Genomic DNA, 12226 nt, shown 5'->3' with positions numbered 1-12226 from the left:
CTTGCCTTTCTTAAGTGATTTGAGTTGTTTCGTAACACCTAAGATATCTACTTTTATGTTACTCATGCTAACAGCTGTTCTGGTTTCGAATTCTGCAGTATTTACTTCGTCTTCTTTCGTGAAGGAATTACGGAAAACTATATTTAGTAATTCCGCTTTAGTGGCACCATCATCGGTAACATTTCCATCGCTATCGCGCAGTGACGGTATTGACTGTTTTTTGCCACTGGTATAATTTACATACGACCACAATCTCTTTGGGTTTTCTACCATATTTTGAGACAATGTTTCATTGTGGAAACTGTTAAAAGCGTCTCGCATTGACGTCCGCACTAAATTTCGAGCTTCCGTGAAACTTAGCCAGTGTTGGGGTTTCTGCGTTCTTTTGAACTTGGCATGCTGTTTTCGTTGCTTCTGCAACAGTGTTCTGACGTGTTTTGTGTACCATGGCTGATCAGTCCCGCCTCTTATCACCTTATGCGGTATGAATCTATCTATCGCTGTCGATACTGTGTCTTTGAATTTGAGCCATATTTGATCTACACTTACATAATTAGCTTGGAAGGAATGGAGACTCTCTCTTAGGAAGGCATCAAGCGAAATTTTATCTACTGTTTTAAATAGACATATTTTGCGTTTATTTTTAGTGGTTTTTAACCTCGCTACAATGATCTTGTGTTCACTAATCCTTGTATCCGTCATGACGCTCTTTATTAGGTCAGGATTATTCTTGGCTAAGAGGTCAAGTGTGTTTTCGCATTTACAATTTGTGTGGGCTTATGAACTAATTGTTCAGAGTAATTCTCAGAAAAAATCATTTAGTACAATTTCCGAATGTGTTTTCCGTCTACCACCGGCTTTGATCATGTATTTTCGTCAACAAATCCAGGGTAGATTGAAGTCTCCATCAATTATAATTGTATGAGTGGCGTACGTATTTGTAATGAGATTCAAGTTTTCTTTGAACCGTTCAGCTATTGTATCATCTGAGTCGGGGGGTCGGTAGAAGGAGCCAATTATTATTTTGGTACGGCTGTTGAGTATAACGTCTACCCATATTAATTCGCAGGAACTACTTATTTCAACTTCACTACAAGATTAACTACTATCAACAGACACAAACACACCACCATCTACTTTATTTAATGTATCCTTTCTGAAAACGGTTTGCGCCTCTGTAAAAACTTCAGGAGAATTTATCTCCGGCTTTAGGCAGCTTTCTGTATCTATAACGATTTCAGCTTCAGTGCTTCTTTTGGCACCAAACGCTGTAGTAAGTGAGAATTCTCAACAGGAGTCTCCGTCAATATCCTGCCGCTCCCCACTAGTTTCCTATAAGCCGGAACGGCACGGGCATCTCCTCACAACTCATTTCCAGACAAGCTCTAATCCGAATCACATCCACAGATATTCCTACGAGGGGACACTGGTTTTCTGCCTTTTTCGGCATTGTTAGGTCTTCACAATACTGTCCCACATCCCGCTGTGCTTGTGGTCGCCAGTATCACACTTCACGCGGTTGGTAATCCCAGTGCATGGCCGGCCGGGGTGGCCAAGCGGTTAAAGGCGCTACAGTCTGGAACCGCGCGACCGCTACGCTCGCAGGTTCGAATCCTGCCTTGGGCATGGATGTGTGTGATGTCCTTAGGTTAGTTAGGTTTAATTAGTTCTAAGTTCTAGGGGACTGATGACCTTAGAAGTTAAGTTCCATAGTGCTCAGAGCCATTTGAACCATTTGAACCCAGTGCATGAACAGCACTGGAAAACCTTATTGCCGCTAACATTGCCTTTCCCTTGTTTCGGACCTACGACGTCACTGGTTTCGTGACCCTCGGAGACGATCCTGCACATCATTTCCATCTGGATGGCGCAAGCGTTGGTTCCGAGGTCGTCCCCGGTCTCACCTAAGTGCGTCATTCTTCCCATCCGCCGTATTCTGCCGATATGGAGCGTAACTGCACGGGATCGTATTCTGGCTGGTCTGTCTTTCTATTGCATCGAAGCACCTCAAAGACCGTAGAAGTTGCTCCTTTGGCCGTACCCCGATGAATCTGCGTTGCACTTCTACAGGGAATTTTGAACACAAAGTGCAAAGGCCAGACCCAACCCATAATTCCATCGTCTAGATAGCTCCCCAGATAAGGATGGGAATTATCGATGAAAGAACTCGTTTACGGTTATAGCAGTTTCCTTCCACGCCAGTTTAAAGTGACTGTTAAAACGGCACAAAGTAACTGGTATCTAAGATGACCCAAAATACCGAAAATCTGTTCTTTATTCCTACATGTTCCTGTCATCAACGTAGAAATCGAACAAAGACTGGAAAATTGGGACAACCTCAGTTTCAAGACACATGGGATCAAAATACAAGAAGCAAATGAAGAAGAAGTTAGTATTTCCATCGTTTGCTGCTTATCCCGAAAAGTGATAAGTGATTGAATACTCCAAAAACAAATGGTATTCTCCTACTGATTCTAACATTTTGAATCTTCGCTCAAAAACCACCTTGTAATTGGGAATCATACCACTATTTAAACATTACGAATGATCAATGCTATAGGGTGAAAAGTTGGATTGAAGAACTCTATTTTTCTTGTTAATTTGTCCGTTTTCAAGGGCTATAAGCAGTTAAAGGTATATTATGTAGACACAGGCAGTAGATCAGACGCTTTCCATTTTTATTGAAACTATGAATGAATTGTTATGTTTTCACTCTATTACTCTTACCAGAATTTCCGTTCTCTTTTTCTATATCACTTCGTAAAATATTTCCAGACTACGGTTGATGCCATTTTTTTGACCGGAGACGACAGTGAAAAACTACCATGTAGACCAGAAGGGTAAGTCTAGTCCACTGCATGTACACTCGTACAAACACATACGCCACGTCTCATGGTAACAGGTACATTATTGTCTCAGCAACACTGTTTCATATGCTATGCCTTTGTTATTCGCCACCGTCGGCATTACTATTTAAACAACACAGATCGATTTTACCGTTTTCTACAGAGATCGCCAGAAAAATGTATACACACGTTTTTTTTTTTTTTTTTTTTTTTTGGAACGAAAACTGTTACTTAAGTGTTTCTATTACATTTAATAATTGATCACACATGTTGTACAAACTTCACTTTAGCACTTGGTTACTTTAAATCTACATCTGCATCTACATCTACAAGGATACTCTACAAATCTCATTTAAGTGCCTGACAGAGCGTTCTTCGAACCACCTCCACAATTCTCTGTTATTCCATTCTCGTATAGCGCGCGGAAAGAACGAACACCTATATCTTTGAGTACGAGCTCTGATTCCCTTATTTGATCGTGGTGATTGTTTCTTCCTATGTAGGTCGGTGACAACAAAATATTTTCGCATTCGGAGGAGAAAGCTGGTGATTTGAATTTTGTGAGAAGATAACGTCGCAACGAAAAATGCCTTTCTTTTAATGATGTCCAGCCCAAATCCTGTATCATTTTTGTGACACTCTCTCCCATATTTCGCGATAATACAAAACGTGCTGCCTTTCTTTGAATTTTTTCGAAGTACTCCGTCAGTCCTATCTGGTAAGGATCCCACACAGCGCAGCAGTATTCTGAAAGAGGACGGAGAAGTGTAATGTAGGCAGTCTCCTTAGTAGACATGTTACATTTTCTAAGCGTCTTGCTAATACATCGCAGTCTTTGGTTAGCCTTCCCCACAACACTTTCTATGTGTTCCTTCTTTAAGTTGTTCGTAATTCTAATACCTATGCATTTAGTTGAATTAAAGGCTTTTAGATTAGACTGATTTATCGTGTAACCGAAACTTAACGAATTCCTTTTAGCACTCATGTGGATGACCTCACACTTTTCGTTATTTAAAGTCAACTGCCAATTTTCGCACCATTCAGATATCTTTTATAAATCGTTTTGATCTTCTGATGACGATATTAGTCGATAAACGACAGCGTCATCTGCAAACGACCTAAGACGGCTGCTCTGATTTTCTCAGAAATCGTTTATACAGATAAGGAACAGCAAAGGGCCTATAACACCACCTTGGGGAACGCCAGAAATCACTTCCGTTTTACTCGATGACTTTCCGCCAGTTACTACGAACTGTGACCTCTCTGACAGGAAATCACAAATCCAGTCACATAACTGAGACGATATTCCGTAAGCACGCAATTTCTCTACAAACCACTTACGTGATACAGTGTCAAAAGCCTTCGGGAAATCCAGAAATACGGAATCTATCTGCAATCCCTCATCAACAGCACTCAACACTTCATGTGAATAAAGAGCTAGTTGTGTTTCACAGGAACGATGTTTTCTAAAACGATGTTTTCTAAAACAATGTTTTCTAAAACCATGTTGACTGTGAGTCAGTAGACTGTTTTCTTCGAGGTAATTTATAATATTTGAACACAATATATGTTCCAAAATCCTGCTGCATATCGACGTTAACGATATGGGCCTGTAATTTAGTGGATTACTCCTACTGCCAGTCATGAATGTCGGTGTAACCTGTGCAACTTTCCAATCTTTGGGTACGGATCTTTCGTCAAGCGAACGGTTGTGTATGATTCTTAAGTAAGGAGCTAATGCATCAGCATACTCCGAAAGGAACCTAATTGGTATACAGTCTGGACCAGAAGACTTGCTTTTATTAAATGTTTAAGTTGCTTCACTATTCCGAGGATATTTACAACTACGTTACTCATGTTGGCACCTGTTCTCGATTAGAATTCTGGAATATTTACTTCGTCTTCTTTTGTGAAGGCTTTTTGGAAGGCTGTGTTTAGTAACTCTGCTTTGGCAGCACTGTCTTCGATAATATCTCCAATGCTATCGCGCAGAGAAGGCATTGATTGTTTCTTGCCGCTAACATATTTCACATACGACCAGAATCTCTTTGGATTTTCTGCCAGGTTTCGAGGCAAAGTTTCGTTGTGGAAACTGTTATAAACATCTCGCATTGAAGTGCGCGATAAATTTAGAGCTTCTGTAAAAGATTGCCAATCTTGAGGATTTTGCGTCTGTTTAAATTTGGGTATGTCTATTTCGTTGTTTCTGCTAACGTGTTCTAACCCATTTTGTGTACCAAGGAGGATCAGCTCCGTCGTTTGTTAATTTCTTTATTATAAATCTCTCAATTGTCTGCCGATACTATTTCGTGAATTCAAACCACATCTGGTCTACACTTATATTATTAATTTGGAATGAGTGGAGATTGTCTCTCAGGAAGGTGTCAAGTGAATTTTTATCTGCTTTTTTGAATAGATATATTTTTCGCTTATTTTTGGAGGATTTGGGGATTACGACATTCAATATCGCCACGACAACCCTGTGTTCACAAATCCCTGTATCGGGTTTGATGCTTGGTTATTAACTCAGGATTATTTGTTCCTACGAGGTCAAGTGTGTTTTCACAACCGTTTACTATTCGCTTGGGCTCATGAACTAACTGCTCGAAATAATTTTCAGAAAATGCGTTTAGCACAATTTCGGATGATATTTTATATATACCTCCCGAACTATTATCGTACGTCTTTGAAATCAAACTCAAGTTTTCTTTGAACCTTTCAGTAACTATATCATCTGAATTGGGAGATCGGTAAAAGGATCCTATTATTATTTCATTCCGGTTACCAACAATGGTCTCTGCCATTACTAACCCACAGAAAGTATCTCCTTCAGTTTCACGACAAGATCAACTACTTCTAACAGCAACAAACCCGCCACCGCCAACAATGTTTAGCCTATCCTTTCCGAACACGGTTAGGTTCTTCCCAAAAATTTCGACTCAGCTTATATCCGGCTTTAGCCACCTTTCAGTGCCTATAAAGTTCTCGGCATCAGTGCTTTCTACACTACTGGCCATTAATATTGCTACACCACGAAGATGACGTGCTACAGACGCGAAATTTAACCGACAGGAAGAAGATGCTGTGATATGCAAATGATTAGCTTTTCAGAGCATTCTCACAAGATTGGCGCAGGTGGCGACACCTACAAAATGCTGACATGAGGAAAGTTTCCAACCGATTTCTCATACGCAAACAGCAGTTGACCGGCGTTGCCTGGTGAAACGTTGTTGTGATGCCTCGTGTAAGGAGGAGAAATTTGTACCATCACGTTTCCGACTTTGATAAAGGTCGGATTGTAGCCTATCGCGATTGCGGTTTATCGTATCGCAACATTGCTGCTCGCGTTGGTCGAGATCCAATGACTGTTAGCAGAATATGGAATCGGTGGGTTCAAGAGGGTTATACGGAACGCTGTGCTGAATCCCAACGGCCTCGTATCGCTAGCAGTCGAGATGACAGGCATCTAATACGCATGGCTGTAACGCATCGTGGAGCCACGTCATGATCCCTGAGTCAACACATGGGGACGTTTGGAAGACAACAACCATCTGCACGAACAGTTCGACGACGTTTGCAGCAGCATGGACTATCAGCTCGGAGACCATGGCTGCGGTTACCCTTGACGCTGCATCACAGACAGGAGCGCCTGTCATGGTATACTCAACGACGAACCTGGGTGCACGAATGGCAAAACGTTATTTTTTCGGATGAATCCAGTTTCTGTTTACAGCATCATGATGGTCGCATCCGTGTTTGGCGACATCGCGGTGAACGCACAATGGAAGCGTGTATTCGTCATCGCCATAGTGGGGTATCACCCGACGTGATGGTATGGGGTCACCTCTTGTTCGCATTGACGGCACTTTGGACAGTGGACGTTACATTTCAGATGTGTTATGACCCGTGGCTCTACCCTTCATTCGATCCCTGCGAAACCCTACATTTCAGTAGGATAATACACGACCGCATGTTGAAGGTCCTGTACGGGCCTTTCTGGATACAGAAAATGTTCAACTGCTGCCCTGGCCAGCACATTCTCCAGATCTCTCACCAATTGAAAACGTCTGGTCAATGACTGAACTGTGGTATCGTGGGGAAGCTGCATGGGTAGCTGTACGTGTACACGCCATGCACGTTATATTTGACTCAATGCCCAGGCGTATCAAGGCCGTTATTACGGCCAGAGGATGTTGTTCTGGGTACTGATTTCTCGGGATCTATGCACCCAAACTGCGTGAAAATGTAATCACATGTCAGTTGTAGTATAATATATTTGTCCAATGAATACCCGTTTCTCATCTGCATTTCTTCTTGGTGTATCAATTTTAATGGCCAGTAGTGTATTAGCGCTTGGAACTCTGGTACTTTCCCAACACAGCTACGACAATTTACAACTGTTATACCAGTGGTAAATGTTATAAATGTTTACCATTGGTGGCTATACAAATAACAGAATGACGATCAGTTGCCGCTACTACGTCAGTCATTGTTACAGTGGAGATCGCTGCACATGTCGCTGTTAATCTCCTGGCGAAGTTACTCCAGCGTGCGTGGCGTACGTCGATAGACGTTGGCTTTCACAGTTTGGACGTTGTCTTTCACGATTCCCCAGAAGTAAAAGACCATAGCTGTTAGATCTGGCGCCCATGGAAGGAACTCAATGGGCGTTTTTCGTCCAATGCAATGCCCCGGCAAATTGTCACCCAGAAAAGCTTGTACGGTTAGATGGGAGTGTGGTGGCGCCCCGGAGTCTTGTAGGAGACCTCTGTATCAGCCCCAGAAAACGCACGTATACCTGGCAAAATTGATGTGCGTAACATTTCCAGGTACATTTCTAGAGTGACAGTAGCGCCAAATAAAAAGGCGTCCCACTAAGCGCCTGGATGATAGTCCACACCACACATGAATCCCTAATAGATTGGTCGCTTTATCCATATAAACATGCGGATTTTTCGGTGCCTGTTATACCGATTCACTGTTCCATTAAGTTTAAATTGTTCCTCGTCACTCCACACTACCTTCGTCACAAATTGTTCGTCATCAGTTACCATCTGCTGATACCATTCGCAAAATTGCATTCAGCGATCAGGATCGCCAGCATTAATCTCGTGCATTAACTGTGGAATGTAAACTTCACACTTTGCAGCTTTCAGAATTCTTCGCACACTTGTACCGCTAACCCCCACTTTACGTGCACATTGCGTAGCAGACTTCTGTGGAGAATTAACAAACCTTTCCAACTCGAGAGCCGACGAAGCAGGACTTGCAGCTGTACGCTGTCTTCCTGATGTTCCTTTGAGTATATCACAAATCGTTCCATGTAATTCAAACTTGGTCATTGATGCGTTTAATTGTTAGGCGGGTTGGCGGTTCTGTTTCGAAACCCCGCCTCCACTGACGTTGCACTTCAACGACATTATCAAACTTGTAAAACCACTTCTCAATACATTTTCATTGCTCGAATGTCAAGCGTGCTCCAGCCATTTTGTTTTGTCAATACCGAGATGAAAGTGCTGTTGAGCCAAAAACCATACTAGAACACACTCGTAACTCAAATCGAACGACTACATCTATACCTCGATACAGCCTGACAAAGAGTGTATACATTTTCCTGGCGGGCTCTGGATAAAAACGCAATATTTCAAGGCAAGACATATCTTAGGAATACAGTTTATTAAAAAAATGAAAGACTTTAGCAGGGTTGCTATAGCTGACTTTGTTTTTTTAGCTGGGTAATAGTAAAAAATAAAAAAAACAGCTGTTATAACTGAGACCAAATAAATACCGAAAACTAGCGGTATCGGTTTTAACCAGTCAGCTTTTCCCAACGCTACGTACAGAACAGCGTAACGTGCGGCATAAGCTGCCACCAACTGCCGCTGCCGTGGCGCACGCTGTTTTCGGTAAATGTTTATTTTTGCGTTCGCCTGCTCGCCAACTTTCTAGTGTGTAGCCAAGACTATTGTGCAGAAAAATTCATATGTGCTGCTTACGCCTCTTCTTCATCCAGAGTTTGACTTGTCACAAGTAGCGCGTTGCGTTTAACTCTTCCTTTCGCACGTAAATATGTCTCTATATTTCTCTAGTACGCTTACCGATGAACGCTCCGTTTACGATCAAACCTGGTCAGTAGTATACGGATCCCGTGCGTCGGGAATATTGAAGTTGAATAGGCCGACAAGGGCTGTGTCCCATAACCATTTCCCTACCGAATTCGCTTTAAAAACCGACGTTTCGTCCCCATCTGCGGAGAACATTTTCAAGGTGGATCGTAGCTTTAGTGAATGTCCCTTTCGCAACACCCTTGCTCGCTGCTGACAACGGCCAAATTCCGCTTCCTCGAGTTTCCTCGCAGTGTGATGACGTCACATGTTACGAATAGTGATCGCAATTGGCTGTTGTCGACTGCCGTCGTCTGCTGTTACTGTCATCCCATGGTGGAAGACTGGTACACATCTTCTTCAGCACCAGAATCCAAATTTCGTTCAATTTCACGACCTCCTTCCTATTGAAATTCCTGGGGTGTTTCACAATCTCTACGGCCTCTCTCTACAGACTTTCTTGGTATCGCTTGTGGCTGCCAGTACTTGAGTCCTATCGAAATGACTGTGGTGGTCGCCTGCCTGTAAAACATGTTCCGCAACAGCTGATCTGACGATCTCCCGTTTTCTGCAATTGCCCTTGTGCCCTAAGAGTCGTTTTTTGACAGTTCTTTTTGTAGTACCCTCGTGCACCTCCCCACAGTTTCACGGAATCCTATAAATTCCAGCTTCTTCCAGCGGTGCAATGTTTTGCTGATACAAACAGTCATCATCTTTGAACTGTTATACACGCAGTACAAAGTGCTGCAAAGTGTGTGCGGAGGACATTTTCAAGGTGGATCGTAGCTTCGTTGAATGTCCTATTCACACCCTGGCTCGCTACTGACTACGGAAAATACGCAAAATACGAGGACTACACACTAACCGCGAATATAATCCGCATACCGTCAGACCACCTCCTCCGCACTTCACTCTTGCTTCTATATATTTTGGCCCATAAGATTCTGCAGACGTTCGCCAAACTCAAACCCTTCCGTCGGATGGCCACATCGTGAAGACGGATACCTCACCCCAACTCACTCGTTTCCAGTCATCCACTATCAAGCGTCACCACTTTAAACGTCACTTTGTACTGACTACAGAAATGCGTGGTTTATGAAGGTCTGAATTCCTGGTAGCGTTTTGTTACTCACGAGTGATTCCTTCGGCTTTCATGTGATTTTTACAACCACCCTCCGCAGAGCTGGACGGCCCTTATAAGACGCTGTCTACAGGTGCATACCAACTATACCCCATGATATGCAATGACGTATTACTGCAGTCCACTCGAACATCTCCGTTGATATGCTAGCACGTATGCAGCAGTCGCTCCACACCAGACTGGTAGCGTGTACTGCCGCTGCAGGTGGCCATTTTTAACACAACCTGAGATGGTCATTTGTCTCGTTACCCGTCAGAGTCCACTCAACTAGTGTATGCACTCGTGTTGTTCTTTAGTGTGCGGTACCACAGCTATTTTACAAGTATTGGTGTGGATACTTTTCAGAATACGATACCTCATAAACCACTCTCACTAGAATCATGCACCAAACGCTACTGACATTCCAGTTTACCCTATTTTCAGCCTCTTGATGTGAAAAGTCATTGTTTCATTAAGAAGTGTGTATTTGCAAAAAAAAAAAACACTCTCTAAGTATTATTATAATTTGGTTATTGACTAACAGTACAAGTCCCTGACCGCCAATACATTCTGTGAAAACTGCTCATCAATAGCACTTTGCATTTCCACAATATCTGCTGTGTAAGTTTTCGGTGATTTGCCCCGTATATGAAGACTGGCAAAGATACTTCATAGGTATATGAAGATGGTATCTGTTCTTTGGGACATGTCCGAAAGATCACATGCCATCTTCATAGATATATAGTTAAGGCTCACCGGCCATTTGACCATCTTCTTCTATGCGGATTCACAAACAGTGCCCGAACTCTTACGGGAATCGGCGGTAAAGCCGCGAGTAATGAGTATGATGGGCAGGGTCACTATGAATATAGTGCGGGACAATAAGCTGAGAATGTGTGTCTCACGGGAGACGTGCCCGAGATATGTCCCTGCAGTCGCACTATCCTCTGTGTCCTCGGTGGCTCAGATGGATTGCCGGAACGATCGCTCAGCGTGTTCGGTCAGAGAGCTGGGAGAAAGGATCAACAAAAGAACATGAACGGATGTCGTGTGACGGTCGGCATCAACCAAATACAACGATCAACAACGAACAAAAAAAAAAAAAAATGGATAGGGCGTCTGCCATGTAAGCAGGAGATCCCGGGTTCGATTCCCGGTCGGGGCACACATTTTCAACTGTCCCCGCTGACTTATATCAATGCCTATATGCAGCTAAGGGTATTCATTTCATTGTAATTTCATACTTCATATGTGTGAGTGTAATTGCGGTGCGTGTCGTAATTTTTGCACTGCCGCTTTTAAAAACCTGTCGACAATTATGACACCTGCATAGTCAAAACAGTGACAGTTTTTGTGCCGGATAATTATTCACTCTTCAAACTTCTCATTGGCGTCTGTGACATTAAAACGTTATGTATTTTACTAAACAGCCCATTTCGAGCTACGGTCATAAAATTTGTCATTGTTTTATTTTGTATGTGTAAAACTCCCCACAAGAGAAATACACAGATTGTGGAGCACTAAGTGTGTGATAACAGCCACTTACCTGGAAGCGGAGATCATCAACTGGTGCCTCCGCAAACGGAATGCCTTGAAACATGAACATGGGTTTGCCTGTTAACGTTTCGGACATCTGACCCCTCAATGTGCCTTCTTCTATGTCCACTGTAACATACTCGACAGCCTGTAAAATATTTAAGGAAAACAATGAAAATTACATCATATTAATAACGTGCTTGAAAACATCAAACAGCAGATTGGCGACCCCTTTCAAGTTACGAAGTATCGCTCTGAACGTTTGAAACATGGTTTCACTGAAGTACAAGGAAAAAGCAACAGCGGACTGTATGCAAGACATAAGGTACTTTAGAGACCGTGTGAAAACATGATCATCAGAGCTTGTGGAAAACGAGTAACAAAATAGGGAAAGACGAAATGTGCAATGGTTATTTCACTGTCGCAGAAATATTGTCAGAAGACAAAGGTTACCGAAAGAAACTTCCGAAGCTTCCTGTCGCGTATATCTTTTTAGTATGCTATAAAGGAAGTTACATTGTTTCACAAAAAGGAAAAAAAAAGCTGGTTCTGTTGAGAATTTAGTGTTCCTCTGCGGCCTTCAAGGTATCATTTAATACATTTTGAAACGTCGAACTACG

General features: G+C 42.6%; 2 protein-coding genes across 7 annotated transcripts in view; both read right to left on the bottom strand.

The window, feature by feature from the left end:
• Positions 1–12226, bottom strand: part of LOC126236941 (esterase FE4-like) — a 796743-nt gene that overhangs the window by 270882 nt on the left and 513635 nt on the right. The window lies entirely within an intron of this gene.
• LOC126236943 (esterase FE4-like) overlaps positions 1–12226 on the bottom strand; it is a 470464-nt gene that overhangs the window by 457784 nt on the left and 454 nt on the right. Inside the window, exon 2 of the mRNA XM_049946637.1 lies at positions 11617–11754. Coding sequence (XP_049802594.1) covers positions 11617–11754 — 138 coding nt within the window. The remainder of the gene's footprint in view (positions 1–11616; positions 11755–12226) is intronic.

The sequence above is a fragment of the Schistocerca nitens genome, chromosome 2, assembly GCF_023898315.1.
Source record: "Schistocerca nitens isolate TAMUIC-IGC-003100 chromosome 2, iqSchNite1.1, whole genome shotgun sequence".
NCBI classification, from domain to species: domain Eukaryota; kingdom Metazoa; phylum Arthropoda; class Insecta; order Orthoptera; family Acrididae; genus Schistocerca; species Schistocerca nitens.
This window is presented reverse-complemented; position numbering and strand designations above follow the sequence as displayed.